The sequence below is a fragment of the Equus asinus genome, chromosome 1, assembly GCF_041296235.1.
Source record: "Equus asinus isolate D_3611 breed Donkey chromosome 1, EquAss-T2T_v2, whole genome shotgun sequence".
In the NCBI taxonomy this organism is placed as follows: Eukaryota; Metazoa; Chordata; class Mammalia; order Perissodactyla; family Equidae; genus Equus; species Equus asinus.
The window spans coordinates 35,356,626-35,380,138 of record NC_091790.1 but is presented as its reverse complement, the minus strand read 5'-3'; the positions used below and the strand labels follow the sequence as shown (position 1 = coordinate 35,380,138).

Sequence of the window (23,513 nt, the reverse complement as noted above, 5' to 3'; positions counted from 1 at the left end):
CCATAGCACAAATCTAAATTGAGAGAACAAATAGAAGTTTAAAAACATTCAGTGCCAAAACTTTTATCTGCTATCTGCAAAGAACTCTTAACTATTGCTTATCCAACTTTTTATTAACCAGAACTTTATCAACAGGAATTCTAATTCTTCTGGAATTCATTACTAAGTCATAATAAGGTGGTTTAGGAACTCAATATTAGAGTATTTAACAGTAGTCAAAAAAGTTTAATTTATGTTAAATGAAAATTTGAAGTTCATTTAATTTACTCTATTTTAATTCTTGTATAATAACTCAGACTGGCATATATAGCGATGGCCCTATTTTTAATTAAAACATACCATTTTAAATTTATGCCAGATGTATACACTCCTAAATTCTACCTGAATCAGTGTGTGCATTTTTTTAAAAAAAATCAATAGTTTATTTTTTGAGGCAGTTTTAGGCTTACAGAAATGTTGACTAGAGAGTAGAGTTCCCATATACAACTTTACCCAGTCCCACAGTTTCCCCATTTTTAGCATCTTGCATAATGTAGTATATTTGTTAAAATTAATGGACCAATACGGATACATTAGTATTAACTTTAGTCTGTAAGTTACATTAGGGTTAATCCTTTGTGTTGTACAGTTTTATGGGTTTTGCCAAATGCATAGTGCCATGTATCCATCCTTACAATATCACACAAAATGGTTTCAATGCCCTAAAAATCTCTTGTACTCCACCTATTCATCTTTCCTTCCCTCTCCACAAACCGCTAACAACCATTTATCTTTTTACTTTCTCAATAGTTTTGCCTTTTCCAGAAGGTCATATAGTTGGAATCACAGAGTGTGTGGTATTTTCAGACTGGCTTCTTTCACTTATCAATATGCATTTAAGTATCCTGCATGTCTTTTCACGGCTTAACAGCTCATTTCTTTTTATTGCTGTATATTGCTCTACTGTATGGATGTACTGCAGTTTATCTATAAAGTTCATCTATTCAAGGACATCCTGGTTGCTTCTAACTTTGGGAAATTATGACTAAAGCTTCTATAAATCTTTACATGCAGGTTTTTGTGTGGAAATATGTTTTAAACTTGCATAAATACCCAGGGGCATGATTGCTGAATCACATGGTAAGCTTATGTCTAGCTTTGTAAAAGCTGACAGACTGTCTTCCAAAGTGGTGGTACCATTTCACATTCCTATCAGCAATGAATGAGAGCTCTTCTGGCTCTACATCCTTGTCAGCCACAAAGGTTGTCAGTGTTTTGGAGGTTAGCTATTCTAACAGGTGCGTAGTGGTAGCACATTGTCATTTTAATTTGTAATTCCCTAATGACATATTCCATTGATCGTGTTTTCATATGCTTGTTTGCTATCAGTATATCTTCTTTGGTGAGGTGTCTGTTCAGATCTTTTGCCCATTTTCAGGTTGGATTTTTATTTTCCTATTGTTGAGTTTTGAGAGTTCTTTGTATATTTTAGACACAAATCCTTTATCATATGTGTTTTGCAAATATTTTCCTTTAGTCTGTATCTTGTCTTTTCATTCCTACCAATGTTTTTGAAGAGCAGATGTCTTTAATTTTAGTGAAATCTACGTTATCAATTTTTTGTTGTATGGATCATGCCTTTAGCTTTGTATCTAAAACCTCATCACCAAACTCAAAGCCACCTAAATTTTCTTCTATGCTGCCTTCTAGAAGTTTTATAGTTTGTGTTTTACATCTAGATCTGTAATTGTGAAAGGTATAAGGTCTGTGTCCAGATATTTTTCTTCTTTTTGTATGTGGATATCCAATTGTTTTAGCACCATTTAGTTGAGAATACTATATTTTATCCATTGAATTGCTTTTTCTCTTTTGTCAAAGATAAGTTGACTATATTTATGTGAGTCCTTTTCTGTCCTCCCTAGTCTATTCCATTATCTATCTATCTGTTCTTTCGCCAATACCACACTCTCTTATTACTGTAGCTATGTAGTAAGTCTTGAAGTTGGGTAGTGTCAGTCATCCAACTTTGTTCTTCTTCATTATTATATTGGCTCTTCTGGGTCTTTTGCTCTTTGATATAAATTTTGGAATCAGTTTGTAAATATCCTCAAAATAATTTATTAGAATTTTGATTGGGATTGCCTTGAATTGCATAAATCAAATTGGGGTGAATTGACACCTTGACCATATTGAGCCTTTTTGAAGGACTAGCCTCTCTTGGAAAACAGTCAATGACTTGTCCATAAAGGGAATAGTCTCATTAAATAAATGTTTGAGGTCCATGAACTTGATTTTCTGACCACTCAACTAACTTTCTTTGATACTTTCTAATGCCATAGCCTCACCACACACATACTTTCTAAATTGACACTTGGCTACTGAAATCATCTCCCCCTGTGTTTGCATTTTTTTTTTTACTCACTTTGATTCAAAATTAAGCCTTTATTACTTTTCGACATAAGTTTCTTACCAGTATTCATTTCTCTTCCTCCTCATAGTAGGTTCACGCATGATCTTTTGATAGTAAGCATCCTATTCACTGATTCTAATTTGATCCACTTCCATGCTAGAATCATGATAATTAAAGTTGTAAGATCATTTTTGTTCTTCCAGATATGATAGCATTGAAAAAAGTAAGGTGATGACAGAAATGGAAGAAATTGTGTCATAAAGTCTCTAATGCTGAAATACACTTGAATTATTTAGCTTCTGAGCTTTCATTTTAGAGGAAACTGCAAGAAAAAAAGAGAGTTGCACAGATCACCAAGATATATTTTGAGTAAGAAGACTCATTTCTGCATAAATAGAGATGCATAATAAAAACATACTGCATATGCTCTCAATTTTTGCTAAACTTCAGTACTATAAATAGCCAAATAAAGAAATTATATATTTGTCACAAAATCTTTATGAAAGATATTCTCATGAGATGCAAGATGTCTCAAATGAGATCTTTATTATGTTGTCTTCCAAACCATGCACACTGCATGTCTCTCCATTTATTTAGGTTGCCTTTGATATAATTCATCATTTTCAGAATATATATTCTGCACGTGTTTTGTTAGATTATATCTAAGTACTTCATTTCCTCTGGATCAATTATAAATACAGCCCTTTCTTGACTTACATGAACCCATCATAAATTGAAAATATCGGGAGATGAAAATGAACCTAACCTACTGAACATCATAGCTTAGCCTAACCTACCTTAAATGTGCTCAGAATACTTGCATTAGCAGAGAATTGGGCAAAATCATCTAACACAAAGCCTATCTTATAAATTGTTGAATATGTCATGTACTGAAAGTGAAAAACAGAGCGGCTGGCTGGATACAGAATGGTTGTAAGTGTACCGTTGTTTACCTTCGTGACTGTGTGGCAGACAGGGGGCTGCAGCTCACTGTGCGGCCCGGCATGACGAGAGAGTATCGCACCACACGTCATCAGACTGGGAAACGACAGAAATTCGAACATGAAGTATGGTTTCTACTGAATGCATGTTTCTTTTGCACCATGGTAAGGATGAAAAATCTTACGGCAAAACATCGTAAGTTGGGAATCATCCATAGTGTTGTTCTTAATTTTGGTTTTCACATGTTTGATGTTAATGTATAAAAATGAACTTGGTTGTAGAGTATTGATCTTGTATCCTGAAACCACTCCGAACTCACTTTTAAAAGATGATGATGTCAGAACCATTGGTTATCCATAAGCAAGAAAACCAATCTTATTTGATACCATATACAAAAATTAAGTTAAAATGGATTGCATTCCTAAATATATCCACTAAAACCAGAAAGCCCCTGGAAGAACTCACAGCAGAAAGTCTTTGTGACCTTAGGTTAGGAAAAGATTTGTTAGATATAACGCTGAAAACACAATCAATGAAATAAGATTGATGTTAGACTTCACAAAATTAAAAACTTTTGCATTTAAAAAGGTACAATTAATAAAATAAAAAGAGAAGCAGCATACTGGAAAAATATTTGCAGAGTATATATCTCACAGAGGACTTTAATCTAAAATATAAGAAGAATTCTTACAATTTAATTATAAATAAACCAAAAAAATGTAAGACAAAATGTGTGAGTAGACTCTTCACCAAAGATATACAAATAGCAAATAAGTATATAAAAAGATGCTAAAGATCATTCATTATAGAAATAGAAATTAACATTACAATGAGAAACCATTAAATATATGCTAAAATGGCTAAAATGTAAAACACTGACAAATCTCACATATTGGTGAGGAGATGGAGAAGTTACAACTCTCACACATTGTAGTCAGGATTGAAATGCTAGTTACATTGGGAAATGATTTGGCAGTTGTTAAAAACTTAAAATACACTTACTATACTAATCAGTAATTCAAATTTTAGGTTTCTAACCAAGAGAAATAAAAACATATTCACACAAAGGCTGTGCATGAACGTTCATAAATAACATTAGTCATATTAGGCAGAAACTGAGGATATGTATCTATCAACTGGTTGATGGAGAAAAAATCCAGTATATCTAAATGATGGCAAAATACCAAGCATCAAAAAGGAATGAACCATGGAGTCATGCAAAACGATGGATAAACATCAAAAACATACGATGATAAAGAAGCCACATACAAGAGAGCATATATTGAAATGTAAAGAAAAGGCAAAAACTCTGAAGGCAGAAGCAGATTAGTGGTTGTTTGGAACTAGAGGTAGATGCAGGAATTTATTATAAATAATAGAGAGAGAAATTTGGGGGGAGGAAAGGATCCACCAAAACTGGATTTGGAGGTGGTTGCATAACTCCATAAATCTCCTAATACTCATTGAAATGTATACCTAAAATCGGTAAATTTCATGATATGTAAATTAGATCTCAACAAGGTTATGAAAATATGCAATATATTATTCAGGGAAAAATATATAAGAGGTAAATCTCCTTTAAAAATGTCCAGTGAAAGATGAAGCAAAGTTCATTGTGTCTAAATCTAAAAGAGGAATAGAAGAGAATGCAATCAGTGAGGTATGACAGAGAACTTGTTAAATATCATCATGAGAAATTGTATTAGTTAACCTGTTTGATGAGTCTATGGATATAAATTTTAAACAGTTAAGTGTGTTTGTGTGTCATTCAAAATCTTACCATGTCATTTTTCATATTAAAGCATTAAATAAAGTTGTGCTACCCATTATAATAAAGGTATATACCAACTGCTTTAGAAGCTTCTAAAATAAAACAACTGACTCTTCATGAAATATGGAGAGGTTGGGTTAAATAATTTGATATAAAAAGATATGTATAACATAGATTTTACCATGCAAGATGGATTCTCTCATGTTCTTTATCCTCAATTTACCATTTCATGGTTAAATATTTGTGTTTTCAGCATCTCTTTCAAGATATAAAATCAAAACATCAAAAGCAATAGAGCTATAGAATTTTATTTCCAAAAGTTTGTTCTACATGATACCAGCTCTATCAAATGTAAACTGATTGATGGAAAGTTAAATAGATTTTTTTCCTGTAAGCCTTTTTAAGTCTATGGTATACAAATGTATATCACGGAGAGTGGGCAGTAAGTTTGATTCACAAGCTCATTTACCTACTCAACCTCTTCTCAAGAGTTTCTCACACAACAAATGCTCTCAAAACACAGATTGAGATTCACACCGTCTGATGAGCTTTCATGATTTGCATTTTCCAGATTTTGCAAATTGAAATTTCAGACATCTCAATCACTATTAACTAAAAACTTTTACTAGAAAGATTAATCTCTATCTATCAGGTTTATAAAGATCCTTTCTCCTTTAATATTTATGCTTAATTTAGTTTTCCTTGTCAGTAAGTTAGTAAACACATTCATTATTGGTATTCTTATTTTACTTCTAGTCTGCCAAAATGCAGGTGTAATGTTAAAGATGATACATTACATTTTCAGTACTAACTAGCGATTTTAGTGGTGGTTTGTTCTCCGTGAACAAATAGTGGTCTACTGGCTATCCTACAGACTAGAGATTTTTCTTTTAGCAATATCTCTGGAAATGAAAAGAGCTGCTATGCCTTTTGTCAGCCATAAATTTTTAAAGAAGATTATCTTGTGAGTGGATCAAGTTTCCTTATACTAAGGTAAATATTTTATTAATAGGTCTGCATTCTTCCACATCCTGTGACTGTCCACCAGCCTGAAGACACATAGACTCCTGTGTGCACACAAGCTGTAACTCAGCTGTCTCTTTCTGCATTCACAACACGTCCCCCAAACAGGATCAATGTTTGTGGTTGTCTTTTTCATATTTTTGTTAGTGTTCATTTGACTGGGAATGTATTAAATTCTGTATAATTGACATTATACTGAAAAGCCTTATACCCACATAAATTACCACAATAAACATTAAAGAGCAGTGAGCACTAGAGACACACAATTAATTCAAAACAGAAACTTTTGAGATATCTTTTGCTTTTATGATGTGGCAACATAATACGAAAAAACAATCTTGGTTGTTCACTTTGAGAGATTTAAATATACTGTCTGTTCCTCAGTCTCTGATAAGTCCTTTACACAGTAGACAGTAAGTACCCAATTGCACTAATTCTAAATTACTCTTTGGCACATTGCCAGGGAGACTGCAAGGGTTTGTTTTGATGGAACAGCATGTTGTGAATTGGTTTCTGCAAAGCTTCTAATTGACTTTGATACGAATTATGTCTCCTTTAATTTGAATCTTAATCAAAAAGATGTTATATTGAATTTGAATGCCATTAGGCTGAATTCAGTTGTAAGGGATTCCATGACTGTTTATTTGAATATCAAGTAATTCTGAAGATGGTCATTACTGTACTTGGAGTTTAATATATTCAGATTTTATTGAACTTAAATATGTTTATATATGTTTCAATTCTTCCATTTTCATATGTAAAAAAGGAAAACCCTAAAATACTGACAAAATCATGGAATGTCTAACCGATTTTCTTAAGGACCACTAAAGCCACACCTATTTCTGAAACTTAATATTACAGGAATATAATAACTAGTAAAAATTTAGATGACGGATATATTAACAAGCTATAATGCTTGAGGCATGCAGTGAAAGAGTCAACACATGAATTGCGACCTGCATTCTTAATCCTGGATACCTTGTTTACATTAAGAACAGTTTGGAAACTATGGGAAAGAGAGAGAATTGAAATTTTGTTTTTCCCTCCACTTCCAACTCTAAGCTACTTTCCTCCTTTGAGGCAGAAAGCTGGGAAACCTGCATGGGACCGGTCATAAGCAAAGCAGAAAACTCTGTTGAGAATCTGAAGAAGGAACTGACATAAGGCTCCTTCCTCTGTAGTCGGAAAATATAACAAAGACCCTGGAGAGAGGCCAGGAGCTCACAATGGAGCAACAGAGGAGGTAGTGGATTCTCCGAGTTTGGTTTCCTTGGATTAGGGAACCTGGAGAAAGAGAGATGATATTTAGAGAAAAACATCTTATCTTAAAAAACCCTCAATATTAAATAAAAAAGAGATGAAAATATAATTAATGCATATAAACTTTTTTAAATATAGGAAAAAGTCACCAAATTAAAAAAATAAATCAGAAATAAAAGAATGAATAAACATAAAAGCTGAAATAAATGCAATAGAAACAAAATATTTGAAATAATATATAAATCCAACATTTAGCACTTTAAAGATACTAATAAAATACTTGCTAGCTGGATCAAGCAAAAAAGAGAAAGCATAAATAGACAACACTATGGATAAAAAGGGTACATAACTAGGAATAAAAAAGACAAATTAACAGAATAAAGTGAGATTCATGCATGTAAGAGCCAATTTAAGAATATAGATGATATGGATTGCCTGTCAAAATGCAAATTACAAGTTGACCTGAGAAAATGTGAGATGTTTGACAAGGTGAATTGTCAGAAGGAAACTGAAAAAATGATTAGAGCTGAAAAGTCACCAGGAACAGAAAGCTCTACAGCATATTTTTTCCAAGACTTTAAAGAATAGACAATGAACATCATCAATACGTCTTTAAATTGCACTTCAAAAGACACCATCAAGAAAGTGAAATGATGGTGTTGGCCCTGTGGCCGAGTGGTTAAGTTTGCATTCTCCACTTTGGTGGCCCAGGGTTCACCAGTTCAGATCCTGGGCACAGCCCCATGCATGGTTCATCAAGCCATGCTGTGGTGGCATCTCACATAGAAGAACTAGAATGACCTATAACTAGCATGTACAACTATGTACTGAGGCTTTGAGGAGAAAAAAAAAAGAGGAAGATTAGTAACAGGTCTTAGCTCAGGGCCAATCTTTGTCACCAGAAAGACTACTTAAAAAAAGAAAAGAGCCCCACTGGCTGCTCTGAAAAGCCATCTTTGCATTGTTCCCGTACCGGGCACTCGCTCGCCGCAGCCATCTCCGCGCGCGCCTCAGCCACTGCAGACTCCGGCAGCTTTGTCGCCAGAGTCCTCGAACTCTCGCTTCCTTTTTAATCCCCTGCATTGGATCACCGGCGTGCCCCACCATGTCAGACGCGGCCGGGGACCCCAGCTCCGAGATCACCGCCAAGGACTTAAAGGAGAAGAAGGAAGCTGTGGAGGAGGCAGACAATGGAAGAGACGCACCTGCTAATGGGAATGCTAATGAGGAAAATGGGGAGCAGGAGGCTGACAACGAGGTAGATGAAGAAGAGGAGGAAGGTAGGGAGGAAGAGGAGGAGGAGGAGGAAGGCGATGGTGAGGAAGAGGATGGAGATGAAGATGAGGAGGCTGAGGCAGCTGTGGGCAAACGGGCAGCTGAAGATGACGAGGACGACAATGTTGACACCAAGAAGCAGAAGACCGACGAGGATGACTAGACAGCAAAAAAGGAAAAGTTAAACTTAAAAAAAGTAGGCCTCCGTGACCTATTCACCCGCCACTTCCAGTCTCAGAATCTAAACGTGGTCACCTTCCAGTAGAGAGTCCGCCCGCCTGCCCACTGCAGGCAGTGCCACCCGCGGATGACACACGCTCTTCACCGCCCAACCACAATCACAACGTGAATTTGCAACAGGGGAGAAAAAAAGAACCAAAACTTCTAAGACCCTGCTTTTTTTCGTAAAAGTACTTTAAAAAGGAAAATTTGTTTGTATTTTTTATTTACATTTTATATTTTTGTACGTATTGTTAGGGGTCAGCCATTTTTAATGATCTCGGATGACCAAACCAGCCTTCGGAGCGTCCTCTGTCCTACTTCTGACTTTACTTGTGGTGTGACCATGTTCATTATAATCTCAAAGGAGAAAAAAAACCTTGTAAAGAAAAGCAAAAACAACAACAAAAAAACAATCTTATTCCGAGCATTCCAGTAACTTTTTTGTGTATGTACTTAGCTGTACTGTAAGTAGTTGCTTTGTATGAGATGGTTAAAAAGGCCAAAGATAAAAGGTTTCTTTTTTTCCTTTTTTTGTCTATGAAATTGCTGTTTATTTTTTTTTGGCCTGTTTGATGTATGTGTGAAACAATGTTGTCCAACAATAAACCGGAATTTTATTTTGAAAAAAAAAAGAAGAAAACAAAGTGAAATGACAACTTACAGAAAGGAAGAAAAATTCTGTGAATTATATATCTGATAAGGGATTTGAATCTGTTTTATATAAAGAGCTATTATAACTCAATAAGAATAAGACAAAAAATTAAAAATGGGCTAAGTATCTGAATAGACAGTTCTCCGAGGAAGATATACAAATGACCAATACACACATGAAAGAATGCTTGACATCATTAGCCGTTAGGGAAATGTGAATCAAAACCACTGAGATACCATCTCACTGCTATTAGAATAGCTATAATAAAAAGACAGAAATAACGATTGTTGGTGAGGATGCGAGAAATCAGAACATTCATACACTGCTCACAAGGATGAAAATGGTACAGCTGTTATGGAAAAGAGTTTGACAGCTCCTCAAATGGTTAAATATAAGGTTATCATATGAACCGAAAATTTTACTCGTAAGTATATACCCAAGAGAAGTAGAAACATGTCCACACAAAAACTTGTACCTGAATGTTCATAGCAGAATTATTAATAATAGCCCCAAAGAGGAAACAACCCAAGGTCCATCACATGAAGAATGGATAAATAAACTGTAGTATATCCATGTAATGGAACATTATCCAGCAGCGTGCTACAACATGGATGAACCTTGGAAACAGTATGCTAAGTGAAAGAAGTCAGTCACAAAAGACCATATATTGCGTGATTCTACTTATAAGAACTCACCAGAATAGGCAAATCTTTAGAGACAGAAAGTGGATTTATAGCTGCCTAAGGCTCAGGGAGGAAGGACAGAGGGTTTGCAGTGATGGCTAAGGGGTGTAGGTATTTCTTATTGGGGTAATGAGAACATTCTGAAATTGCAGTGATGGTTAAAATTTAAATATACTGAAGCCCATTGAAGTTTATACTGTAAATTGGTGAATCGTATAGTATGTGAATTACATCTCAGGAAAGCCGTTAAAAAATAGATAATGTTAAGGTTATTAGTACTATTTCAGACCTTAGATGCAAAAAGAAAGTTTCCCATTTGATGTCACAACCCAGTTTAAATGTAACATAAAACTTGACAAAGAATTAAAAGAAAAATAATTAAGGCTGATGTCACTTATAATGATGGGTGAAAAATTTACAAACTGATAGAATCAAGTAAAATTCAGGTATATATAAAAATAATAGCACCTTGTCACAAAGCAGGGAATTCAAAGAGGATGATGATCAGCAATTCTTTAACGTAACCCGTAACAGCACAAAATTAATGGAAGAAATGATTACCACAATCAGGTTAGTTAACACATCCATCTCCTGACCCAGGTAGCTTTGTGTGTGTGTGCGTGTGGTGAAAACACTTAAAGTCTACCGCCTCAGCAAATTTCCAGCACAGGGTACAGTATTATTAACTATAGTCACTGTGCTGCACATTACAGAGCTTATGCATCTTATAACTGAAGGCTGGTACCCTTTGACCCGCATCTCTCCATCTACCCCGCCCTCCAGCACCTGGTAATCACCGTTGTACACTTTAAATATATACAATTTTATTTGTCAGTTATATCTCACTAGAGCTAAAAAAATAATACAAATTAATACATAAACTCAAAACGAAGATTGGAAAGTCTCTTAATAGAAAGAATAACTAAGGACGTTTTTGTGAAGACACTGTCCAGTATCCACTACTTTAAGACTTACAAAAATATTATTGAATAATCCATAAAATGCCCTTTAAAGAATATTCTATTTGTAAGTGGTCAATTTTAGTGCTTAAAAATATAAAGTAATTGTCTCTGGCAAATTCTGGATCAATATCCTGGGAATTATCTGTTAATTCTACAATGACTGTGTGAGTTCGATCATTTTAACAGTGTACTTTGCCTCAGTCAGTGGTTCATACCTGAAGTTTCTGATGGTGATCTTTTTACAAAGAGAACAATTACAAAAACAAAAATTACAAAAAAAAATTAGAACAGAGTTATAGGAACATAGCAGATGATGAGAAAATATGAAAATTTAGCAATAAAATACAATAATAATACACAAGTGACATGGAATTATACAGAAAATAATTATAATCACAATTACTTACCAAAAAGCAATAGAAATGTTTTCTGAATTTCCTGTAGGTAACTATGTGTGTATGACAATCCTAAAGGACCTTGAGATTTGGAATCCTACTTTCTTGTAATGATCCAATTATCTGATTAATCTAACAGATAGTATCTGCCTCAATATATGGACAAAATGTTTCTATCACCACTCTGAAACATTTTCAATGTAGTTGTAATATTCACTTCTGGTTTAAAATAAATCTAAGAGCTGGATTGGATTTTCAGTGTTCTACTGGTATTTTAATCAGTAACATTATTTACACCCCTTAAATGAACACACAAGAAACATAATACTATGAATAAACCTTTTATTCATATAATTCAAATGCATGTTAGCTTGTAGGTAGTTTCAAAGACCTGGAAATCCTCCAACAGACATAAAGGAACATGATTTTCAGAGGGAAGGTCATAAAAGCTGTCAATGAGAAGCTGATTTGAAAGGTCAAAGAAGAATAAACTCTCTAACACTTAGTCTGATGGAAGGTCCCTGAAATGCTTAAATCTGAGGTGATTCACTGATTTTCTAGGTTGATAATGGTAGAGGAATCTATAGGACAGACTGTGGCCCTCACTTCACTCTCCTCTGCCTCCAACCCAAGTACAGACCAACATGCATATCTAAAGAGCTCTTTTTTTTTTAAGATTTTATTTTTTATTTTTTTCCTTTTTCTCCCCAAAGGCCCCCAGTACATAGTTGTATATTCTTCATTGTGGGTCCTTCTAGTTGTGGCATGTGGGACGCTGCCTCAGCGTGGTTTGATGAGTGGTGCCATGTCTGCACCCAGGATTGGAACCAACAAAACAGTGGGCCGCCTGCAGCGGAGCACATGAACTTAACCACTCGGCCATGGGGCCAGCCCCCTAAAGAGCTTTTTAATTAGAACTATATTACCAATTGTCTTACTTGTTGAATTTAATGGAAAAACACAGAACTATTAATCAGAACACATGAATAACAGTCCCAGATCTGCTGTTTACCAGTTCCGTGACCTTGGCAAACTTGATTGCACCTAATTTTCTTGGTTTTCTTCGTCTCTCAAATGAGGAAGATGAGGTTTGCCCTTTCTCTACAGAATCGTTGAGAGGAACAAATAAATAAGATAGCTGTTTCAGATTATGTTGTAAATGCCAGAGTACTGAACCAACATAAGGACTTATTATTTATGTGCCTGGTTGGCTCTCATCATCTTCCCACAAGCTTTCCCTCCTCCTATGTTCCCTCTGTTAGGTTAAAGACATCACTCTCCTTTCATGACTTGCAAGCTGAAAACATGAGCCATTGTTACTCCTTCATCTCCTTTCTCCCCTGCATCAATTCGTCCATCACGTCTTTCAATTAGGCCTAAACAGCATCTATCAAGTTGTTCCCCTCTCACTTGTTTCTTCTCCCCAGCCAAAGCTTTTATAGGCCTCATTATTTCCCTGACAGCCTGCTGGCTGGTCTTCCTGGCAGTAGTTTCTCTTCTTCTGATTCATTGTCAAAAGTGGCTGCAATTGTTTTCTACAAATGCAGATTTCTATCAGACAACATACAAAATCCTCAGGCTGGTGTTCAAAGCCCACCACATTTTTACCATTTCCAGACATTCCTATCCTGGAGGTGTTTATGGGAATTTCAGGTAACCAATCTCCCCAGCTTCCATCAATCATAACCACCGCAGTCCAACTTTTCTGTGTCAACTCAGACTATTCAGTCAGTTTGGGATGCTTATGCCCCTCTACTATTTATAGATGCCCTTCCTCTCTTAAGCCCTGTTTCAAATCCCTTCTCCAAGCTTTCTGTAAGCTCTCTAGTTATAACAGAGCTCTCCATTCCTCTTTCTTTTGAATGTTCTCTTTATTCGTTATCTCTTGGTGTGTAAAACATAGCTCCAAGAATTAGCAGCTTAAAATGGCAAACATTTATTATCTCACACAGTTTCTGAGGGTCAGGAATTGAGGAGCAACTTAGGTGGCTACTTCTAGCTCCAAGGTCTCTCCTGAAATTACAGTCAAGAAGTTGGCCAGGGCTGCAGTCACCTCAAGGCTTAACTGGGACTGAAGATACAGCTTCCAATTTCACTCACATGGCTGTTGGCATGAGGCTTCCATGCCTCCTCACATGGGTCCTTCCTGAGGGACTTGGATTTCCCCAGAGCAAGTAATCCAAGAGAAAGTGATCCAAGGAAAGAAACAACAAGCACTCAAAAGGGCCACAGTCTTTTTATCACCTAATCTCAGAAATGACATACCATCACTTTTTCCATATGCTATTGGTCACACAGACCAAACTCAGTGTGACGTGTGAGGGGGCTATGCAGGGCATGAATACTAGGGGGCGTAGATCTTTGAGATGCTGGAGGCAGGCTATCACATGCTCCTAGCACATCATCTTGCAGTCACTATAGCACCCATCTGTCTCCTCCTTCTAGACACCAAACGCTCTTGGTTTGTTTGTTGCACTCTTACATCTTCTGGCAAAATTATTTATGCAGAATAGGTGCCCATTCAATGTTATTTTACATGAGTACATGTCTATCATGTTGAATTTTCTCAATTATTTGTAGCATTTTGTTAGGAAAGTTGAGGTCCTGAGTTTGCCTTTCTCTGAAGGAGACCTGACCCGCGGAACCTAGAGCTGCTGAAGTGGAGCATGCAAACTTAACTGCTATACCACCAGGCCGGCCCCTATGCATACTTCTTTTTATAGGGAGAATGTGGCATATGGAAGGAAAAAGTATAATCTCAGTTTCAAAAAACTTATATTCTAAGTTTTTCTAAGTTCTAAACTCACTTTTTGACTTTAAACGGTTTGCATATTGCTTTCTACCCTCATCACCATGAGACACATTTACCCCAACTCTAAAATAAAGATAGAAGTTTATCTTGAATAACTGAAATTTCTAATGAAAATTGGAATAGACAATGTATGTGAAAGAGCAACAAAAAAGTTAAACATTTACTCAAGATAATATTAAGCAAAATTCAATAATTATATACTCATCACTTGAGACTTTATTATAAGTTGAGAGAGGGTTGTGTCCTCATCTTTCTTCTCCATACTTCCATTTTTCACCAATAGTCCCCCAAACTGAGTCTGTGACATCTTGTTTTAAAAATGATGATAGTAGTGTCCTGCTTCTAGGAATTCTCACTTAATTGGTCTTTGAGGGACTTGGAATTATATTTTTAAAATTATCCTAGATTAAGCTATTGTGTAGAAGAGTTTTCTTAGATGAAAGAAGAAATAGCTATTAGTTTTCATGAAAGTAGCCATCCTTCAATTGTCCTAACTTCTAGGTTTCAAATGAAATCTATGTCCTCCGTGGAATAGCTGATACCTATTAAAATATCCATAGTAAATTCTAATAGGCATCCATTATTGAGAATCACTGGGGGATGAATTATAGAATGGCAAAGAAGGATATCCAGAAAGCAAGCAAAAAAATGTAATTCCATTTTGTGCTCAGCAAATCACAGAATAAGAATCTTCCTAAGCTCAAAGAGGACAGCTAGACTGAATGTGAATCAATGAGTTGTTACTATGCAAATGAAATGTTCTCTTCTTGAATTCAGAGCCATAATATTTTGATCATGCCTTTAATATCAATGTTTTTTATATTTAAAATATATGTAATTACAAATATTGGACTTATTTTCTAGTTTGTTTCTCTTATTAGTTATTGCATATTTTCCAATAAGAGGAGGCCATACTTACTTCTCTGGCACTGGTTAGCAAAATAAATAGCAGTTGTTGGACTAGAATTCACATATTCAGATTGATAGCTCTGCTTTTTCTTTTCCCCACTACATTGCAACAGAGAGAGTAATACAACTTGTAACATAACACTTTTGGTAAAATTGTGTGTTCACACACTTGCATGTTCTTAGTGTGCAAGGAGAGGAACTATGTCTTTCTACAGATATCTGTAATGTCAACCAAGAAAATGCACAGGATCCGTTAAATTCTCTTGTAATGAACCTTTTCAGGGAATTGCCCTCAGACTAAGCCAACTCCTCACAGGACTCTCTCACCTTGTCAGCAACCAAATTTGAACCCATGTCTCTGAAAAATCAAGTTTACTTTATACCTGTTAAAAGATACAAAGGGAAGATTATCTGTAATCTTGTTTAAGAGGGACTCTATTCTTAGTAACTGTGTAGAGATGCTTCTAATTATTAAAAAATAAACTAGAGGAAATCTGAATTACTTTGGCTTCTCATCTGCTAGCAATCATAGTAACATATAACTGATAGTAAACTAGGAATAAAGCATACTCAAAAAGATGCTCAAAGATTAATATAGTTTCAAAAAACATGACCTTCTAGAAAGGATGACCTTAATATCAAATGTCAAGTCTTTGACTCTATATAAATTGATCTATTCATTAAAATGTTAACATGTGACACCATAAAGATGAAAGCTAAGGTTCTTTTCATTACCAATACCCTCCTGTTGAGTATACGGAAACATATTTTCATCAATGCATTTGATCTTTTCAAATTAAATTATCCTCCAAGTGAACTGAATGAAAAATGAATTATATTAAAATTAATGCTCTTCCTCATTTTTCAAATATGAACTATAATAATTTCTTCAAGTTTTAAATGATATTCTCAGCGAATGATCTTATGTTTTAAGCTCTCTCTTGCTACAGAGAATCCCACTGGATTAATATTGAGACAAGATCTGAAGTGAGCCTAATTTGCTCTTATAACTTGGGAGAAATAGCTAGGATATATCACATACCTTTGAGCAAGTTCAGCGGGCAAGTGTGCACAGTTTTTATTATGTTTTATTTTCTATTTTACTGAGAGGAATGATTCTTTAGAATGTGTCTTGTATAGAAAGAATATATGGCTTCACTGAACATTTGTTTGTGTACAGCGTAACCATGGGAACTCTGCAGCAGGAGTCTGGGGGTTAAGGGCGCCCCTTTTACTTCTGGAAATAGAAGGCTCCTCAACCTTGAGGGCTACACCTAGTACACCTGGATGGTATTCAGCAAACATTTATTACACTAAAACCTGTGATATAAGAACTGGATGGCAAGGCTGTTCATTCCCTTCCAACTGTAAAATTATACAAAAGGAGTTATACAATACTGCATATTAAATCCTAGCTCCTATCCAGTAGGAGCTCATTGCCTATGACTTTGTCAGTAGGTCAAGGTGCACCATTACTGAGGAAAATTCTGACTATGTTTGGTCAAATTATTTATATTAGATTTTCCCTAAAATTTTCTCCAGAGATAAAGAAGTTATAGTCATTTTGATTAAGCCACTGTGTTGACATAAAGTAATCATTGGTCCAAATTAACATGATATTTACGCAAATTTTTATATCACTTTGGAGATATCTACAAGATAGACACAGGTTGTGCCTCTGCAACAAAAACAGTTTGATCTTATGACTTTCAATCTCTTGTTATTAATTGATGACAGAAGAAGGTTGACTGACGTATGCCAAAGCATCTAAAATAATTCTGTTGCAGGTAGCTATAAGCTGTGTTCAATTGACTCAGAAAGGAAGAATATGATGGTAAATAGTTTTAGTTTTTCTTCTGTTTGATTCATTTTTCAATAGTGCGTTTCAAAGAGATGCATATTTATTACATTCATTACCTACAAAAAATCAGCAGTAATTAATGGGTTTGTATAAATGGCAGAAACTCATTTTTACTATTGTGGCAGTCTCATATTCTACTTGGAGGAGGATTCATTTAGACAGAAGTTTGAATCTGCATAATGCCCAAAGTAGTGTTGCAAATACAATGCTATAGATGTTTTCAAATTCCACTGAAATGTTATTAATCTATTAGTAAGGGTTATCAGCAGACGACAGAAAACATTCTAGCTATTTTAAAGACAAAGGCGTGTCTATAAAACTATTGGAAGATTCATCGGGGCAGTTATAGGTTGGATTTCCAGAAAGGATTCCCAGAACAATCCTGGGAAGTGGGCTCCTCAGAGAATCACACGGTCGGAAAGCTGGACCATGGAGAAGCTGCTGTTACTTTTGTTCGCTCCACATTAAAACATTTTAGCTGAGATCCCAGAATAAATTTTCAGCCACCAGAACTACTGACATCTACTAGATCAGGAAAACTGCTTTCTTACACACTGGGGCATGCCTTCTGCTTCAAGGACCAACAAGGGCATTCGATCATCAGAATGCAAAACACAGATAGATCTCTCTTGCAAGATTTTTGGGGAAGGGTAGTTTTTAGTTTCACAGCCTCTACAACATAGGAACACCGCAGAAAGATGTTGGAATACATGTATAGTGAGCCAATCTACCTCATATGCCACATTGAAATTTGAATCCATGTTATTAACAAGGGACACATAAAGGCATACAAGGTAATTATGAAACATTCAAGTGTGATTTAGAAAAAAAGCATGGCTTTATTTTTAATTTGATAGACTTTTTTGTTTGTGTTGATCAGAATAAATAATTCTATTATTTTTTAAACAAATTATTGTCAATGTCTGTTTGACAAGCTGTAGCATTATTAATTGAACATTATCACCAATGTGAATATTGCATATGTACTGACAAAATTATGGGCAAATTTTCTTAAAAAACTGTGATTTTTTGCTCAGATAAACATGAACTCCTTTTAAAAAGTGGCAGTTAGCTAATGTATATGATTCCATGCAAACAGGAATATTTTGTATTTATTATTATTAGTCTTGCTAAGATTTGGCACTAAGTTCCAGGATGATATTTCTCAGCAAGAGCTCAACTAATAATTATATCATAATAGCTTCTCCTAAATGAGTTTGCATTTTCAAAACAAACATTTAAGAGTCTCATCAGGATGTAAACTCAAGATTGCGGGAAGTTTCTCAACACAGATATCACTTTAGAATGCAAAAATCCATTTGGATAGTCACTCAGGAAAAATTGAATGATCAGATAACGTAGATTTTTGGATCGAAATGAAAAAAGATCTGTTGTTAGAGTTCCTGTGATGAAAATAAAAAATCGAAATATTTATAATTTTGAACCATTCTTGGGAGAGGGGGAGAATTCATTGTTTAGCCTGATATTTTCTACGTCACATATTTCTAAATATCTAGGTAATGTAATGAAAGAGATCTTGCATATCTGATTACATTATCGAAATGAAGTCTCAGATGAAAATGTTTATAATTTACTGACATAAACAGATTTCCAGGATTTTCAATATTTGCATGGTTGTGTGCAGCTGCAGTTTGACAGCACCATGTGTAAGAAGGGCTTAGTGGTTTTGTGTAACATCAAGCTAAATATAAGTCAACGGTATGATGAGAGTGACAAAATGCCAAAGCAACCATTGACTGAATCAATGCAAATACAGTATTCAGGATAAAAGATATGGTGCCTTTTCTTTATATTGTGTTGTTCAGTCACCAGTTGGAGAAAGGATAGGGTTGTAAGTTCTGGGCACCACATTTTAAACGTAAGATTAATAAACTGTACTTTAGATAGAGGAGAGTAAATAGGTGGTAAATGGTCTTCAAACCGTACCGTATGCACACCGATAAAACAAAGAAGAATAGACCAAATTCTGAGTATAATAGGTCAGGATAAGAGAAATTTAAACAGTTGATCAATATTGAGTAACTCTTCAAAATGAGAACTTTCTTGAAAATTAAAGCTTTTTAAGTAATGAAATGCTAATTTTTACTAATTTTACTAATATGCAAATACCTTTAGAGTTATTACATAAGGGGCTGGTTAGGCTAGATAATCTTTAAAATAGCTTCTGAGATTTTGAGATTTCAGCTTTGATTATCCACATAATGACCTATTTGCTCAGGATGAGACAGGATAAAGCAGCTGTTTTATTTGCTTTTATAAGTAAGTCTGCACTAGACAGCTACAAGAAGGTTTTATCTCTAGCCAAAAATTAAAAATAATACCCTTTCCATTACTGTAACAATTTTATTTCCCTGGTTTTGATAATTATATTGTGGGTATGTTAATACTCAGGGGAGCTGGTGGAAGGGCATATTGGAACGCTTTGTATTACTTTTGCAACTCTGCTGTGAATCCAAAATTATTTCAAAATAAAAGTTAAAAACTAACATTCCTTCTTTCAAATCAAACAGATTTAATAGTAAACTGGGAAAGTTATGTTTTATTTACACAGATCATTGGATTAAGAATGTCTAAATTATTATTTTTTCATTCTCAGCTATGTGTCTATCTGTGTGTATGCATCCTGTGCACAGATTATTCCCATAGCTGATTATTTTCTTCATTATTTTCTATAACGATAGTCATTTCTTAAACTGCAAGCCAATTACACTTTGAAACAAAGAGGAAATTGGGCATTAATTTTCAAGATATTTTAAGTTCTTATCAGAGCTTGCTCATTAAGTACTGATACCTGTGGACATACTCGTCTCTGATCCCTGTGGGGAAAGGATGTGGGTAGGAATGGGAAGAAGTTTTACATTCCTTGGTGTTGGTAGCAAGAGACAAGAGTTAAGGGAGTAAGCTGACACAACCATGGCAACTCTGTTCCACTTGTTATGGTTTGAATTTCCTGACAAACTATTGAGACTCTGAGATTTACATGCAGGGAGGGATTTTTGGAGGGTGTTTTGGGGAACAAAACCTATGAGAGGCGAATAAATCAGGAGGTAGAAGTTGAAATGTGATGCAGTTGCCTCAGAGGCCCTAGGCTGGAATGGCCCTTCAAAACAGTTGAATTGGGCCTGGCTTTATTACCCCATATTGATCAGTCACTGTACATGCACACACTCAAGGGAGGGGCCATGCCTTGGATCTATTCAGCTGACTGCCCCATGAGAAGGACTGGGCTGAGGGCCATCCCGGCATCTGGGAGAGAGTGTCAGTCCTGAAGAGGAGTTCTTAGCAGCATGCCACAGCATGTACCGCACTTCATCTCCTGCACTGCTTGGATCAAATTGCTTCATATGAAAAGTCTGCACAGCTTCTCAAGGACTCCGGCCGGACTCTTGTCATGGATAAATTTGCAAGACAAAGGTTAGGATGACAAACTACAACCCCACCACAGCACTACTTCCAGGCCGCAAATGAGTACTCATTATTTTTCTTCTTTACTACAGATTCCAATTTTTCCTCATCTTGCCCCTCTTTGGGTCTCATTGACCACAGGGTGGCCACAGCATCATCTCTGTGAAGGCTGAGACTTTGTCACAATGTCTTTCTCAGGCCATGGCTGTTGCATTTGTCCTTTTACCTTCAAAATTGGTCAAGGGAGGAACAGAGCCCATCAGAAATAGAACCTCTTTCTAAGTGCACTACCGCCACCAGCATGGTGACTTCTTTCCTTGCGTACTGGTCTCTTGGACAAGTTGCTAAAGGGACCCAGCTGCAGCCATGACTTAAAGGTTAATGAATCTCTTGCTGTGCCTCCTGGTGGAGACATTAACTTTCTGGGAAATATAAAATCTAGATACTCAAAACATAAAAACATGGGGAGACAAAACACAAAGGCTCCCAAGTGGGTTACCATGAGTGATATAAAGGAGGGCATTCCTACTGCCATCCTTCAATGCCCAGATCATATAGGAGACATAGCATGATATAATAGTTATTGATTTAGGATATATTTTCCATTGTAAAGGATGATGCCCCATCATTTCAAGGTGTCATCTCCAAACCAACACCTCAGCTGCACCTCCAGAAGGCTATTCCATTGCTCTGTCACAGGGGAACTCCTGGAGGTTGCAATATATGACGTCACTGGTGGATCCTATGGTCATGTGCCCATCCTGCAAGCCCTTCACTGCAAAGTGGAAGTCCTTTGGTCTGATGTGATATTATACTTGATCCTGTATTGCTGAGTCAGTAAACACTCAGTAAGCCCTTGAATAGTAATGCTGGCTTAATCACTAAAGACAGGAAAAGCAAATAAAAATGCAGAGTATGTGCTGATTCCAGTCAAGATGAACTGCTGCCATTTCTAACATAATTAAGTTGCTATCAAGTAGCTAGTTTGCCTTCTTGAGGGATGAACCACAGTGGTCAGCACCGGAGACTTTGCTGGCAGGTTGGACATTTGGTAGCAACAAAAGCTGGATCAGTCCTGGTGAGTGGGAGCCACCCATAGCCTTCCACCCTGATACCATGTTTTCTTCTAATTAAAACATATTTTTAATCTACCCATTCGTCATTATTATCACAGTTTCACGATTTAATTCCTTTACTTATTTTTTACTACTTATAAGCTATTCATATTTCTACTAAACTTTGAATGCCTCACAGGATAAATAACCTTAATACTGCCAAATCCAGTGGACTTCTAGCCGTTGGCAAGTAGCTATTTGCAAAGTTGATTTACTATATTTGAGATGAGCAAGCTGCTGAATAAAAGAACCGGAGACCATGTTTTGTTGATAAATGTGTTCCTATCAGCCTTAATTTCCAACTAAGTAACCAGTTATTGAAGCATTATCACAGTTGAACGATACTCAAAGGGAGTCCAAAAAATAAAACCCCCTTTTTAATTGTTTTCTGAATTTATTCCATTGACCAATTGCTCTTGTGGTTCATAGTTTCTTTGTGTCTACAACATCTTTTGGCGCTTTGTTATTTCTAATTCAAGTAAAATAACACTAATGCCCTAAAATGCAATTTAAAACAATCTAAGCAGAAGGCAGCCTGGCTAAACTGTCTTCCTTTTCACTCCCAATGCCATTTTTATTTATTAATCCGTCATCACCAATCAAACTTCATTTTGGATGTCTCAAACTGTTGTCAAACTGATGGGGTGACTCAACTCTCTGCCCAAGAAAAGAAATACTCGTAGGTAATTATCTATCATATTAAACATATGCCCACACACACCTGTGTATACACAGACACACATACACACGCACACCCAAAACGAAATTTGCTGGATTGAAAATTTTCATGACAACTGGCAAGAGGGAAAAGACAGGTGTATGTAGTATACTTCTAGATCTATTTTACATATATAATAATGGTTGAGAAATTATTTATTCTTAGTCTGGGTGCCATAAGAAAATACATAATCTCAGTCAATTGTATGAAGATGAAATGTGTGCAGACAGGGGCTATCTTGAGGAACCTATGCAAGATCCAAGATAATCACAGTCGTTTTTAAAAGTCCAAATAAGAAAACAGTCTTTTCTAAAACGCCTCACTTTTTCCTTGTATTATTTAATCAGTAAATCAACAAGTACTTATGTGATCACTAAGTACCCAGGGATGCCAACACTGAGAAGTCCATGCAAGACCACACACCACAGAGCCACTGTCTTCATGGGCAACCTGGTGAAAAGTTGAGTCCAGAATTTTGGAGGCATGTTATTGTATTTGTTCTTCATTCATTTATCACATACTATTTTAAGATGTGCTGTTGCTCAACACTTGTGTGGTTTCTAATAGGAAAAATATGATCTGGAAAGAGATGATAAAAAGAGAGGGGTAATGACATGAGACACAGCCTAAGGGGAAAAATCAACATTAGACTAATAATGTGCTAAACACTTTATAAGCATTATCTCATTTTTCTCCTAACAAGAACCAGAGACATGCTTTTATTATTCTGATAGTATAGATGAAGAAATTGCCATACAGTTGTTAAGTAGCAGAGCCAAGTTTTGAAATTAGCCCTTCTGATTCTTGAGTATAAGAACCCTAGAATTAAAAATACCGTATTATTTGTAACTCACTTGTAAATTGCAAATTGTAAATCTGACACGAGTTGAGGACTTTAGAAGACACATTGTCCCTTAGAAGCAGATAGGGATTGGAAAATTTATAGCCTAATTAATCAAGCCCTGAGCAATCTAGAATTGACTTTAAGAAAGGTCTGTGTGGATGATTGTGTATTTCAGTGTACATCAAAGAGACATTGAGGCATTTTAAAAAGTTCAGGCTTGCCTACAGCTAGCACGATAATTTTCCTTAGGGAAC

General features: G+C 35.7%; 1 protein-coding gene across 1 annotated transcript; it reads left to right on the top strand.

Moving 5' to 3' along the window:
* The first annotated feature begins 8,393 nt into the window (after positions 1-8,393).
* Positions 8,394-9,271, top strand: LOC106830914 (prothymosin alpha-like). Its single transcript, XM_014840840.3, has one exon. The coding sequence runs from the start codon at positions 8,491-8,493 to the stop codon at positions 8,821-8,823; it is 333 nt and encodes a 110-aa protein (XP_014696326.3). The 5' UTR covers positions 8,394-8,490; the 3' UTR covers positions 8,824-9,271.
* The last annotated feature ends 14,242 nt before the right edge of the window (positions 9,272-23,513 follow it).